The sequence below is a fragment of the Zootoca vivipara genome, chromosome 1, assembly GCF_963506605.1.
Source record: "Zootoca vivipara chromosome 1, rZooViv1.1, whole genome shotgun sequence".
Lineage (NCBI taxonomy): Eukaryota > Metazoa > Chordata > Lepidosauria > Squamata > Lacertidae > Zootoca > Zootoca vivipara.
This window is the reverse complement of record NC_083276.1, coordinates 114,044,378-114,059,808: the sequence shown is the minus strand read 5'-3', so window position 1 is coordinate 114,059,808 and position 15,431 is coordinate 114,044,378. Positions and strand designations below refer to the sequence as shown.

Here is a 15,431-nt window from a genome sequence, read left to right as displayed (position 1 = left end):
CAATATATGAGATAGATGCATGACATGCAAAGCAAGATATGTCAAGCCTTTATTTGTTGTAATTATTTGTCGTTAGGCGGGTCAATTATAAATGGAATGTAATTAATGAAATGTAATAGCAATGTTTATTTTTGTTTATTTTTGTAACTATTTGTTTTATTACTGTGGAATTTCCAAAAGAAAGCATTTGTAAAAATTAAAATAATAATAATAATAATAAGTTGCATTACTGAAATAAATGCACTTTTCGATGATATTCTAATTTTCTGAGTTTCACCTGTACTGCCCTTCATCCAAAGATCACAGCTTACAACCTAAAATACTGTTTTAGAATAATATTATCCAAAATTTATCTTCATTATAGGGGGCTGTAATGTTTCACAGAGCAAATCAGTGGGGATGGTGTTTATGATTGCTCCCCATTCTGGACTGCTGTTTTGTTCTTATTTCATTGTTGTGCTTTTGCTTTATTACCTTCTTTTTTAAAACTGGTTTTAAATTATTTATTGTTCTAATTGATTTGCAATTCAACCTCTAGCAGGGCACAAATACATGTAAAAAGTGTGGGTATTTTCATATTTGAGTTCTGTTGGTGGTCCATTGGCTTTCGATATTGGAAAGGGGAGTACTGTTTCATTTGTGAGTAGGCGGTGGTTTGGAAAGGGCATTTTGGGGGCACAGTTTCCACAGTCAACTCTCTTTGCAGGTACGGTGATTCCTACGTATGGAACAAAGTCACTACTTGCATACACAACATCCTCAGTGGAAGGAGATGGATAGAACATTATGGAGAAATAACCATCAGAAACACAAAAAGCAGCGTTTGTATTTGTAAACTCACATTCATCAAGGTAACGTTTCTTTGATACTCATTATGAACAGTGAAAAGGGTGTTTCGTGCAACTGGTGGCCCGTTGCACAGCAGCCTCTGGGAGCACACAGGGCAGGTTCACCAACTGACTAGAATTGATGGAGATACCAGTTCTACGAATTGTATGAATCTGTGCACCAAAGTGTGGGCGATAAATATAAGAGCCTTTCACTGGTTGCCAGCGGTCGTGCTAATTGCATTGGCAATGTCTTTATCCTCTGCACCTCTTTGGGACTGCATTTGAAGATATTTGACACGATACGATAAGCCAGGGTGGTGTCTGAATCATCCAGATTCCCCACCCGCTTCTGGCAGCTCAATGGCACTGCCTAGCTGTTAGATGGGTGCGATACAGATCTGACTGTCAGAAGGTCTGGTCTTGTTGAAAGTTGATACGTAGTTATAGCCCAGACACCTGAAACTGGGATGATTTATCTTAACAGTTAAGAAAAAAGGCCACAGATCTTTTGTTTCCTTGCATATTTTTTAGGTGAATTACTGGAATTCGAACATGAATGAAGTTCAAGGCGTTGTCATGGACCAAGAAGGAAAGGTGGTGCATCGCCTCTTTGGAAAGTGGCATGAAGGGTTGTACTGTGGAGTTGGGCCTTCGGCAAAATGTATATGGAGACCAGGTATGAACCTGTTGGAGAAACAGCTCTTTTAGGTAAAGAGGTGGGGGTGGATTCAAGACTCGTACTATGGGTGAAGGTGCTTCATCATCATATCAAGTATGGCAGACTGGAATGACTCTAGATAGACCAAAGGGCCAAGCTGCAGGCTATGCTTCATACACTACATCTCTTGTTTTCATTTAATTATAATATGCGGGGAGCCAGTGTCACTGGGATTGCAGGATGTATGGGGGCGAGATGTATCCCTTTCTTCTTCCAGTCACAAAGTCTCCTGAAAATCCCCTCCTAGCACTTGCAAAGCTTAAAGACTCTCACTGGCACTAATAGAAACTGTTTTCTATGCACAGTAACCGAGCTGGTGGCTTGGCAGAGGCAAGGAGAGATAAATCTAGTGCGCTACAAACCCAATAACAAAAGTAGACAAGGCAAGACTGAAAGTATTCGCACTACAAAATACTGCATACTTCCTCTTTGAAAGATAAACAATTGGGGATTTCTAATTACAGTGGTACCTCGGGTTACAAACACTTCAGGTTACAAATTCCGCTAACCCGGAAGTAGTCATACCTTGGTTTAAGTACGCCTCGGTTTGAGTATTTTCAGTTTAAGTACTCCGCGGACCTGTCTGGAACGGATTAATCCCCTTTCCATTATTTTCAATGGGAAAGTTCGTTTCAGGTTAAGTACACTTCAGGTTAAGTACAGACTTCCAGAACCAGTTACACTCATACCTCGGGTTAAGTACGCTTCAGGTTGAGTACTCCGCAGACCCGTCTGGAACAGATTAATCCACTTTCCATTACTTTCAATGGGAAAGTTCGCTTCAGATTAAGTACGCTTCAGTTTAAGTACTCCATGGACCACCTGGAACGGATTCATCCACTTTCCATTACTTTCAATAGGAAAGTTCGCTTCAGGTTAAGTACGCTTCAGGTTAAGTACGGACTTCTGGAACCAATTGTGTTTGTAAACCGAGGTACCACTGTACCTCAGGTGGTGAACTATGCCGCAGGATGAGAACGAAAATCGTGTGGCGGCAGCAGGAGGCCCCATTAGCGAAAGTGCGCCTCAGGTTAAGAACGGTTTCAGGTTAAGAATGGACCTCTGGAATGAATTAAGTTTGTAACCCGAGATGTCACTGTACTCGTTTACTGGTCTCCAATAAGCATTCTTTGTCACAGGATTAATAGCACCACCTGATTTGAAAATGGAAGCTCTGGAGTATCAGTTGTTCCTTAATGAAATTAGTGCTGCCTAATTCACAAATAAAGAATACCAGTGGCGTTTTCAGAACTGTTACTTGGAGAAATAAACCCAGCTCTGGTTTACAGACTGTCTCACCACAGTGGCAGGTGCAGGGAAGAGCCATTCCTCCGTGCTAGGCCACATAAAATAATAGAATTGTAAAGTTGAAAGGGGGCCCTGAGGATCCATCTTCTACTCCAACCCCCTGCAATGCAGGAATATGCAGCTGTCCCACACGGGGATTGAACGTGCGACCTTGGCATTATCAGCACCAACTGAGCTATCGCATCAGGCCTGAGGTTCAGACCCCAGCAATGAGACCTCTAAAGATCTCTGGTAAGAGGGGTATGAAAGGTGACTGTCACTGGACCAGTGGCCAAGGGCACCTTCATATGGAGCTCGTCGGTGTCCTCCTCTCCCTAACAGATGCTTCAGCACTCTCCGTTTTAATATCTGGGCCGTCTATTGGCCTGGCTCAAACTTTATTTTTTTCCCCAGGTGGAAGCTACTTGAAGCAGGAGCCACATAGTGCTCTATCCATGCTCACGGTGTAAAAGTGTTTGTCCCATGAATTTTCTCCCAGCAGGCCGAGTTTTCAGACTGATATGACTCTCCTCTGGGAGTGAGAGGATGTTGTTGTGGGAACGCTCTGAATGAGGCAGAAGAACCATGGCACTGTTCATAATGGTAGCAAGATATGTACAAGGCACCACGTCAGGTGGCAGCTCAGTGGCACGTGGAGCAAGCCTTAGTCCACCCCACAGACAGTGGTTAGTACTGTGAGAGGTGCTGGCCGTCTTTTGGCAGGGCTTGCATGGCGTTTGACCAGTGTGAGTTTATCACCAGTAGTCAGAGCCAACTTCAGGAGCTGCAAGCAGGGTTTTTGACCTTCTGTATTCAGAGGACTATGTCTTTGTTCACAAAGCTTAGCTACTCACTTTGTCTCATCTATTAATGCAGGCTCCATGCCCACCAACTACGAGCACTATTATGGCTTCACAAGGTTTGCCATTGAGCTGAATGAGTTAGATCCTGCACTGAAAGAACTTCTTCCAAGAACAGATGCCCGATTCAGGCCAGACCAAAGGCAAGCATCACTTGGTTGTTGTTGTTGTTTAATGCTCAGCGGCTGCTTTCAAGCATAGATTGTAGGTAGCACCTGTTTTCAGGACCCCAATGTTTAGTCCGGGGGGGGGGGGGGAGCTTCGTTAGCATGAGGGCCAGATTCCCTCCTGGGTCATTTTCCAGGGACTCAGTGGTGGGTGAGTTTATCCAGGCACAAAAGATACAGCTTTTAAATTTGTACTGTAGGCTACTTTCCAGCCAAGCAAAAAAATAAGAGGTTGCCATGGACTGACTGGATGCAAAGGAGGGGTGGGAGACACCATCTCTGGAACCCCCAAGGGAAGAAGGCTGAGAGCCAGGGGACTGGTGATGGGATGTTGATGACTGTTCAGAGGGAGAAGACTGGAATGAGGAGGTGTTGTAACAGGGTTTAGTGAGCAGGAAGAGGCTGTGGCAGAGAGCAGTCCAGAATCAGAGGCAGAAGAGGAAGCTGGAGAGTAGGGGAGGGGGCTACCAGGCAGAGATGAATCAGGCTGTTGAAGAAGCTAGGGAGTCCCCCCCCCTGCTGTGACCAGCTCCCCTCCCTCCTGGTCTCCCAGAACCAGAAGAAGAGGGTGGAGCAAAAGCAGACAAGGTGTTGGAGTCTCAGATTGCTAGGGAAGGACCCAAGGGAGGAAGAGTCTTGGGGAGCAACAGCCTCATTGGGGCAAGATCTACTGGGAAGAGTTGCTGTGCTCACTAGGCCTGAGCTGTTTTGTGTCTGTGAATAAAGAGTTAACTTCACTGACCCCTTGCGAGTTATTGCTGGCCTGCTCCCAACACCAGCCCTGATCAAGGTTTACACACAAGTAAACTTGGTAAGTAAGAGGCACTATTGCAGTACAAGGACACATTCCAGCCAGGCAAAAACACCCAGGGAGGCTGCAGAGCAGGGCCAGTGGAAGGGTGTCACCTATGTAGAGTCCCAAAGGCTGGATAGAGAGACACATGGTAGCCACTTGTGACCCTTGGACCTGAAGTTCCCCACTCCTAGTTTAGTCCATTACCTTGTAACATGACTTGCTATAAAAACCTTTGATCAACTAAGGGTCTGCCCCACACTAATCAGGAAGGTTTGTTTGTTTATGATTCGGGTAGCTATAAAAGTTACATTGGGCAGCTACTGTCTTAGCAGAGGCATTGCTCTTCAGTCTCAAGAGGAACTGACTCTCTTAAGATTGGCATCGGGTCTGCATAACACAAAAAAAGGCATGCTGCTTGTTCGAAACAATTGTGTGCTTTTAAAAAACTAATATTAATTTATTCTGGTTTAATCAGTAAGTACAGTAAATACAGACAATCAGCTAAAACACATGCTTAATAATTAAAGATTTGTTTAATTAATTGGATCTCATCCCTGCTAATTTTATCTGAACTGCAATATCTGGATGGTATGGATCCAGCAACTCCTGATGTGTGTAGGTTTGGCATCTCCAGGGTTTTTGTTGATTCGTTCCAGTGCTTGAATGTTGGTATACTGTATATTCAAAGTTCCACTTGCTTTATTGCAGGCTTTTGGAAGACGGGGATTTAGAAGCAGCAGCATCAGAAAAACTAAGAATAGAAGAACTCCAGAGAAGTCGAAGACGCTACTTAGAAGAAAATAATATGGAACATGTACCAAAATTTTTTAAGTATGTAAACTCAGGAATGTGTTGGGGTTTTTTTTCTTGCTAACAGATACACCACCAGCCTGGTAACAGAGTGGGAAAATTTAAATAGTTGAAACTGGGTTGAGGAGTTAGCAGCTTGTAAAGGTTATGAGTGGTAGTCCACTAAGGTTTACTCAAAGTAGAACCATTGAAATTAATGGACCTCACAGTCATTAACTTCAGTGGTTTTACTCCGAGCAAAGCTTAGTGGAATACCACCCATTGTTATCACAATTACTGTATTTTTCGCTCCATAAGACGCACCTGACCAAAAGACGCACCCAATTTTTAGAGGAGGAAAGGGGGAAAGCCCTGGTTTTTTTGGGGATCAGCTCAAAGTTGTGCAGCTTCTTGCAGCTTCTTTTGCAAATGGGAAAAGCCCCGTTTTTGGGGGGGATCAGCTCACAGTTCTGCAGCTTTTTTGCAAAAGGGGAAAGCTCCATTTTTGAGGATCAGCTCAAAGTTGCTGAACTTGCCTTGCAAAGGGGAAAATCCTGTTTTTATGGGGTTCAACTCACAGTTCTGCATTTTCTTTAGGAAAGGAAAGGGAGCCATTTCTACAGTTTCCAGACAGATAATCTAATCAGCCAGTCACATGCTGCAGCCGCTGTCTGCCGAACATTCAACAATGGAGGCCTGGGCAAGGGGGCGGGGCCTGGAAAGGAGCTAGTGTCCCTTATCTCCCTCCCTGATATCTTGCAATCAGCTGCTGAGCGGGTTCCTTTCAACTCCCTCTTCCCCTCTTGTTAGCCTTTAGCTCTTCCTTTTAAAAAAAAAAGCACGACCTGCTTTTTGCCCCTGGGCAATCCGGCTCCAGGGACCACGCATTCGCTCCATAAGACGCACAGACATTTCCTCTTACTTTTTAGGAGGAAAAAGTGTGTCTTATGGAGTGAAAAATACGGTAACTTTTTGCAGAAGTATTTCCATGGGTTGCTGAGACAGTTTCATTTTCAGCATTGGGAAAATGCATTTTTGTGGAAAATGTCTGTTTCTTCTCATTGCGCAGGCTGAGGAAAAAATAAAACAAGAAACAAAAACCCTGTTTGGCCGGGACTTCTGGTGTGAGGTACTGTTCAGGTTGACATCACCTGATTAGCACTCATAGAGAGTGCCACTTATAAAGGTACAATTGGGAGCTTGTGTTAAGGTTCCACTTGTTCATTTGTGGCTCTAGCTATACCTGCCCCACACCTGATGTCCTATAGGAACTTTTTAAACAGCCGAAATACTGCCTGTTTGTCATTTTGTGGGTTGAATTCAACCCCTCTGCTCCCTCTTTCTTTCCAAACAACTGGTGGATGGGATTTTTGCTTCTTATAAAGGACTCTGCAGGTGCTGTGTCGGAAAGGAGTATAATTCTAACAGGTGTGTATTTTTCTTTTGATTTTGCAGAAAAGTTATCGATGCCAATCAAAGAGAAGCTTGGGTTTCTAACGACACGTATTGGGAACTCCGAAAGGATCCTGGCTTTAGTAAAGTAGAAACCCTCAAACTCTGGTAAACTGAGAATGTAGATCTAGTAACATATCACTCCTTAAAAAAAAAAACCTTAAAAAAACTATGCACAACATGTTTCTTATAGCTGAGGTTGGTTTGTGGGCCTGCAAGAAACCTTTCATTTGCTTTTATATTCATCTTTATAAATGGACTTCCAAAAGTGCATTAGCCCAGACCCCGGACATTTCTGAAGCTGGCATTAAATTAAAGGGAGGGGGAACCAACACACCCTTTAAATATTGAGATACGGGAAATGCAGCGGAAGAGAAGCATGCACTGAGTTAGCCAAAGATGCTTTCGAAGAGTATCTGGTGCTTAAAATAGACAACAGAAAAGATACAAAAACGAAACAAGATTTGTTTTAATGGAACATGTCTAGAATGTCCACCCATGCTATTATTAAACCTTGAGTCACAATACTTGTTCATTTCTAGCTTCGGGTTAGTTTCTTGATGTGTGATGTGCTTAGACTGGCCACATCGAAAAAGGCATAATGCTTTTCTGGAAGCTCTTCTCATCCATACACCATTGTTCATGCCTTAAAAAAACACCCAATGTGAAGTTGTACATTTAAGTCATTTTAAAATATGTATTCTTAGACGTTTGTCAGGGGCAGATTTTTAAAGCGCTAGGATTTTGTTTATATTATAAATAACGAAGAAAGTGTATTATTATTATTATTTAAGAGAAAAGAGAGAAACCCTAAATGGATTGTAAAGGAAAACGATCAACTAGTACATGTTTTAACTTTGGGGGGTGGGGTGGGGACTATTGTATGGTCAAGTTGAAAGGAGACTGGCTGGTTTTGTAACAACCTTGGCAAATGAAGCCGAGGTCGTATTCTCAATGCCTAATGCTGTGATAAATATACCATCTCTTCCCATGGCTTCACACTTTTGTCTCATTTCCTCATAAGGCTTTATGCAATTGGAATTCCCTGAAGCTTTGCATGAGTGTTAAGCACAAAAAATGACAAGTGTCTTGTCTCCTTTCCCAGGGGTGGATTATCCTGGTAACATATATGGTCATGTTCTCTTTTGTACACAAGGTGCTTTTGTTGCACATCTGTTTTAATGGGGAAAGCAACGTAGCATCTGCAACTAAGCTCTCGGTAGCATTTTGCTACTGCTAATACGGCTTTTGTGCATAATTATATTTTACCATTTTACAAAAAGGCAATTATATTTTTCGATGAAGAAGCAAGACCTTAAATGGTTGCTGTGCAGCACATTTCAATGATGTATATGGAAGGAGCCTGCATGACTTCTGTCTCAAAGTAAAGTGAAGTTGGCATGCTTTGCTGCAGTCAGTATTATTAGATAAAAATCCCGCTTGGACTACTGCAATGCGCTCTACGTGGGGCTACCTTTGAAGGTGACCCGGAAACTGCAATGAATCCAGAATGCAGCAGCTAGACTGGTGACTGGGAGCGTCCGCCGAGACCACATAACACCGGTCCTAAGAGATCTACATTGGCTCCCAGTACGTTTCCGAGCACAATTCAAAGTGTTGGTCCTGACCTTTAAAGCCCTAAACCGCCTCTGTCCTATATACCTGAAGTAGCGTCTCCACCCCCATTGTTCAGCCCGGACACTGAGATCCAGCGGCGAGGGCCTTCTCGATAGTGGCGCCCGCCCTGTGGAACGCCCTCCCATTGGAGGTCAAGGAGATAAACAACTACCTGACATTTAGAAAACACCTAAAGGCAGCCCTGTTTAGGGAAGTTTTTAATCTGTGATATTTTAATGTATTTTGGTATTTGTTGGAAGCCGCCCAGAGTGGCGGGGGAAACCCAGCCAGATGGGTGAGGTATAAATAAATAATAATAATAATAATATTTTTTTAATGTCATCTTGTCTTTCATTCATGCCCAGTTTGCTAACAGACTCTCTACTTGCATCTCATAGGCATCAATGACAGAAAAGATCTCCTTGTATTAGATTTCAAAAAATATTTCTATATATATACAGTACATAGCACATAATTCTAAATATGCTTAATTTCCCTTTGCATGGTGCTTCTTAAGAACGACTTCTTGGTGGGGTTCCATAGAGATACAGAGGTGTCTCTTACCATTATTTCCCAAAAGCAAATTGGCTGTTCATTTAACTGTGCTACAAATTACTTATACAGTATATATATCTAGATTTCCAAAGCCCACAATTCCTTCTTTACAAGCACATCTGCCAAAGAAACAAAGAGTTATAAATATGATTTCTCCCCACAGTGTTACTTCCTCTTGGGATACACAATATAGATGAATATTTAAATATTTGACCACAACTTCTTTCTGAGCTGCACTTGTAGCTTGGGGTCTCTTTCGTTTGACTGAGGCTTAGAATAAATTCCAGACGATTCTATGGCAATGATCACATCATGACCTTTTAAGTCTGTTCTTGCAAAAGTACTGTTTGACATTTCAAAATATCAGTTTTCATTTTCTAAGCAGATCAAGTTTTGTAGTCTGCAGCTTCTGGTTTTTGGGGTTATCATATGAAGACTGGAAAAAGTGTTGGTAAAATATTTCAGGGGTGCAGCGTGGGACCCTTGGAACTACTAATCATAGCTCCCAGTTGAAGTCTTCCTTACTGAGAATATTTGCTGAGCTCATTTCTTCCCTTCTGTCATTCAAATCTAATCAAACACTTTAAACAAAACAGCTAATTTATTACCCATATGAAAGTTAACTAAAGCAAGGGGGAAGAGACAGATGTAACATTTTTAGAGTAGCGCGGTCGTTTTGTCCAAATGTACCTTTAATTTCTAGGGGCTGATCTCTGAAGTGGTCAAAACAGCTTGAATTTTTAAAATAGGAATGCATACAAAGGCCATTTCCCTATGTGTGGTTGCACACTAGCATGGGCTGATGCAACAGGCTTGAGCTGGCCCAGTAAACGCTTTTAGAAACCGCCCCTGCCCCGCTACACTTCCCCAATGCCATGTCACAGGTTGCTTCTACAATTTCCCCTAGGTTTTAAAGGTATGTTTGTTATGTGGAACAAAGAAGCTGTTCTTCCAAAACCTGCAAACAACCTAAATCTAACTACCTTGGGTTCCCCGAGTTAGTTTCTTTGTAGCATGGGATCTTTTCAAAACCATTCAGTGCATCACTCGCCTTGAGCTTCTTGCTTTTTTATGCAATAAACTAAGTCTAAACAAAGTGTGTAATATTTATGCAAGGTTAGCCCTACTAGAAATTCATGGATTCCAATCGTGCAAAGCAGTCACACATCACTTGCTGCAGAATTTATGTGAATCATTTTACACAGAGTCTCTGTGGTGTGGCTGCTGCAGCAAAAAAGAAAAAAAAGGCTTTCTCCTTCTACATTACATTAGTTATGTACTGAAGAGTTTTGTCATATCGTTTGCCCAGAACATTTGGGTAATGCTTGCAGCAGTGGCCTGTCCGTGGTGGACAGACAGGTGCTGGTATGGAAATGCCCATGTGATCTAGGCAATATATGGAATTGTGTGCTTTTATATATTACCATGACAACATGGTAGGCACTTGTGGAACACTGGTTCTGTAGCATCCATACTGCAGAGATAACATGCAGATTCAGCCTCAGAGTCATGAATATCACGCATTTCTTTTCTTTTTCGAAACATGAATTTTACAGTGAGTTGCTTTTTCAAAAATACTATACAAGAACATTTTTTAAAACATATATATATATATAGAAGCAGAATATATACATTAGTAGCAAATATGCAAAACAAACAAATTATAACACAATCATGGAACTCACTTAAGAAGGGATATTCACCCTATCCGGCAGAAATGCAAATTATCGTGTATTTCTGCAAGTGACAGAACTCATATGATGTAGACTTTTCTTTATTAAATTTTCCAGATTTGAAAATTGAGGTCTTCTGTACTCTGAGCCTCTTCCCACTCCTGCAAGCTTCAGGAAAATCTCAAGAAGACATTGTATGATTTGCTTCCTTGTTAAACTGGAAGGCGCTGCACCAAACTACCACAGTCATGTTCCCTGCCTGAGCTCTGTATATGCTCTTGTTTTCAAGTAGCCCTCCCCTTCCTCTCTTCTATTAGTGATGGATATAATCACATTTCAGTAGTAGAGGTTTTCAGCACACCTGCAAATTTGGAGAAAGTAGTGGCTTTCTAGATTCTTGAAAAGGTCTAGGATGCCTCCCAAGGGGACTTGCTAAACCCAGGCCTTGCACTATGCAAGAGTTCAGAAATCGCCCCCCACCCCCACCCCAAATGCTTGGCATGCCATCACTACCATTGCTAGACGAAGCCCTGGAGCACTGATGCACATCAAGGCAAAAGCTACTCCTGTAGTAGTTATCTGTAAGTGTTCTTCGCTAGGGGGAAAAAAACCCAACACCTCAAGATGAAGGAGCTTTTAGATTTAGGGTTGTTAAATTTATATATTGCTTCCCACTACAAAGCCTTGAAGCAGCGGCGAAGCCCTACAGCTGAGACGGAGGGGGCAGGTGAATGTCAGCCCCACGCTGCCGTTTTGGGCAGCACGGAGCCTGCAGCAGTCCGAGCCACCGTGTCACTCCCAGGAGAGATGCATGGTTTGGGCATGCTGCAGGCCAGGCCCCGTGCTAAGAGCCACCCTCCGGGTGTGGCGTCCAGTGCCCCCTGCCCCCCTTCCCTCCTAGCTATGCCTCTGCCGTGAAGCAATTTGTAACCAGAGCAAAAGTGATAAAAAATATTGGTAGTAAATAAACATTTGGTGGGTTTTCCCCAAGTCCAGGGCTCAGAAATAATGGTTGTGGACATGGGAAGGTACCTTTGGATTATGTTCCGTGCTGCATAGGTAAATGAACAAAGACCACACTTAAGAGTACTAATCCATACTTTTGTGATTTGATAGATTTTCTCTCAGCCATCATTGTGGTTAGGGAAATGGTGCCAAATCTGAGACTGGGAAAATTCATTTACCTCTGTGGTTTTTGAGAATTTGAGTGCAATCAATAACTATTAAAACAGGTATTTCCTCATTTACTTTGGTGGATGCAGAATTGTAATGCTAATCAGCAAATCTTGTTCTCCAGCTAACTTGCCACTGAATTACTTCCCTGTAAAATAACTTTTGTTGTCAAGTTTTTTCATTTCGCTTAGCCTACCCACCAGGAAATGATTGTGCGGAAAGGTGTAAGTAACATGTCTTAAGGACAATAGTTGAGTTGGGTTTCGTTTTGAATTTATGCTTATTCCAAGAGGGGAGAAAATCAATGTTACCAAACTATGTGCTGCATTTTGTGCAGTGTTTTATTTTAATTCTAACAAAAAATGTGTAGCAAAAGAACCATAATGAAAGTTGAATTGTCTTTAAAAAAAAACATGAGCACAATCCAGTAAATATTCATTTGAAAGTTTGACTAACAGTGGCCTGATTTGCACATCACTTAAAACCATAGTTTTAAATAAGCTATGGTTTAAGGCAGGCACCCCCCAAACTTCGGCCCTCCAGATGTTTTGGACTACAATTCCCATCTTCCCCGACCACTGGTCCTGTTAAAGGGGATCATGGGAGTTGTAGGCCAAAACATCTGGAGGGCTGCAGTTTGGGGATGCCTGGTTTAAGGAGCAAACTTTGGCGTATGACTCGCTGATTGGGGGAATGAAGCCACAAGAGCTGGTGCCTACTTGTTTCCTGTCCACAGAAAGAACTAAGCACACACTCATTTTAAACCATCCTTATTTGAAACTGTGGTCCCGGCTATTGAAAGCTGTGATATAAGACAAGAGTCATGCCTAGATGAAGTCAACAGGGAATAATATAGGCAGCTGACTTGTAAGGAGTCAGACCATTGGTCCATCTGACTTACTATCTACTCTGACTGGCAGAAGTTCAGTAGCAGACCTTGGGGTCTCAAATTTCAGCACCCTGTGTGACACCAAAATTTGGCGCCAGCCCCACCTCTTGCACTCCATTCTAAATAATAGTTGTGGCACCCCTGAGGTTCTGCATTGTGACCAAATCGGTTGCACTCCCCGATATACCTCCAAGAAGCTCTCCGTGGCTCAAGAGAAGGGTTCTTTCCAGCCTTAACCTGGAGATGATGGGGGTTAACCCTTAGCATCTTCTGCATGCAGTTAAGGTGCTGTGGTGTTGAGCTATGGTTCCCCCCCCCAAAAAAAAACACTAGGAAGTGTTAAGCTCCACAAAGTTGTTATGATTTACTAGATTGTGTTCTGTGGGTGTAATGGAAAGGAGTGGTATTCTTGGTAGGAGAGAATGCATGTGAACCTGAAACGTCACTTACTTCTGCTTTGTTTCCACTATCCAAGAAACAAGCCACTGTTCCATTTCTAAAGATGTCCTCTTCTCTCTCTCTCCGTCCCTCTTTGCCAGTGGGAACTGTCGTGGCAGCAAACCAAATGTGCTGCTCCAGCTACACATCGTTCTTTCCTACCTGTCTTATCACCTATTTAAGATCATGTGTATGTTGTGCTACCAAAAAAGCACGAGAACTGTGCCTCTTCAAATGAATGTTGTACAGAGGAATGTTCCATTTGTAAGAAAACAGGCCTCAATAAATTCACAGCAATTACCTTTTAAAGTCACTTCTTTCTTTTTACGTTTTCTGATTCACTTTATTACAGTTTTATTACATTTCTCTCCCAGCCTTTCTCCAAGGTGCTTGGGGTCACCTAGGTAGTTTTGCCACCACCTCCATTTTCTCCTCACAACCACCCACCCTGTAGGTTAGGAAGCGAGCCAGTGATTAGCAGAGTGAGCCAGTGAACTTTCCATAGATGTCTGGTTGGCCGTTGTGAGAACAGGATGCTGGCTTATCCAGTACACCCTTGTGTCCTTATGAGCATCGTGGCTGAATGTGGATTTGAACGCTGGTCTTCCCAGTCAGAGCCCAGTGTTACCACCCAAGCTCTCTACAGGATCAGATGGAATTAGACCTGAGAACCTTATGGTCTGAATGCAGATGGTATCACTATTGGTGAGGTACTGAATACACCAGTAAGAATAATTGCACTGCAATACAGTACTGAGCTTATTCAAAAGGAAGTAAGCCCCATTGAACACAGCTGCATTTATGCATAAACAACTGTAGGATTGCCCTGCAAAAGTCTGTATGGTCCTCATATTTTGTCTTATGAAAATCAATGCAGAATTAAAGAGTTACGGTTCTTGGGAAAGCCAAATTGTGTAGGCATATGGAATATTTGAACAGAGGTTCATACAGAAATCCGACTATTAATGTGGGTTTCAACAGAGATAATGGTTTATTTGCCGATTGTATTCTGTATATTTTATGTCTGCCATCTCTTTAAGAACCTGAGAATGGTACCTCTTTATCAGCTTTTAACTGACTTCCCCCAAGATCCAACTGAGCATTTCAAGTAGGCTGTCTCCAATGAAAGCTTACGCCATTTTGTAATATCAAACTTAGTCTCATAGTGCCATCAAATTAATTTTGAACCAAAGGAGATACCATTGCTTCTTCATTGGCCTATGGATGTAACTATACATGACAGGTAAAGAACATTTTCTACAGCCTCGTACACTAGTGAAGAATTGTGCTTTCTTGGAACCAAATTAAAAGGTGTATGGAAGTGGAGTGGAAGTCAAGAGAAGAGCATTTTGTGATTTGTCGTTACTCAAACATCGCAGATAGCAAACGTGAAAAGCTGCTGTCTTAGTTCTTTCTGCTGTGGCCAGCAGTCAGCATTATACTCCAGTACAGAAAATGATGGGTACAACCGATATGCAAGGTGATTGTGCTTGTGTCAACAAAAAGTCAATGCCTTGGAAGTTGGGGGAAAGTTTTCAAATGGAGATGCAGTGGTCCTGCATCTGGTGCCAAGTAGCTTAGTATTGATGCATATATTTATAGATAGAAAGATAGATAGATAGATAGTTACCAACACACACACACTGCTGCTGTGCTTGCTGCATCTGGTATAGCCAACCTATATCCAGAAACAAGCCAGACCTTTCAAACACACCACAGTGGGCAACATGACATGACTTCAGGGTTGGCTTCGCAGGGGTGTCTAGTTCTCACAGCTTTAGCTATGTAGAAATCCCAGTTGTGATGTCCTCTGTCACGGTTGGAGGAATTAACAATCCCTTGGTTCTTATGTGAAAAAAGAAAGAAAAAAACTACAACTGCCTCAAGTGGTGCACATATTGAATACAGTGGAACCTCGGTTTATGAACACCTCGGTTTATGAATTTTCAGTTTATGAACGCTGTGGACCCATCTGGAACGGATTAATTCATTTTCCATTACTTTCAATGAGAAAGTTTGCTTCAGTTTATGAACACTTCAGTTTATGAACAGACTTCCGGAACCAATTACACCCATGCTTCAGTTTATGAACGCTTCAGTTTAAGTACTCCGCGGACCCGTCTGGAACGGATTAATCCACTTTCTATTACTTTCAATGGGAAAGTTTGCTTCAGTTTATGAACGCTT

The 15,431-nt window shown here is 42.4% G+C and overlaps 1 protein-coding gene across 8 annotated transcripts in view; it reads left to right on the top strand.

The window, feature by feature from the left end:
* The window catches only part of OSBPL6 (oxysterol binding protein like 6), a 97,857-nt gene extending 83,094 nt beyond the window's left edge, over positions 1-14,763 (top strand). For 7 of the 8 annotated variants that reach the window (XM_035134534.2, XM_035134514.2, XM_035134559.2 and 4 more), the window contains 5 exons: positions 707-851; positions 1,362-1,506; positions 3,712-3,838; positions 5,367-5,489; positions 6,903-14,763. In XM_035134534.2, the coding sequence (XP_034990425.1) occupies positions 707-851; positions 1,362-1,506; positions 3,712-3,838; positions 5,367-5,489; positions 6,903-7,011 (649 nt within the window). In that variant the 3' untranslated portion in view covers positions 7,012-14,763. The remainder of the gene's footprint in view (positions 1-706; positions 852-1,361; positions 1,507-3,711; positions 3,839-5,366; positions 5,490-6,902) is intronic. The other variant, XM_060280773.1, reaches the window with a different exon arrangement.
* Positions 14,764-15,431: the final 668 nt, after the last annotated feature.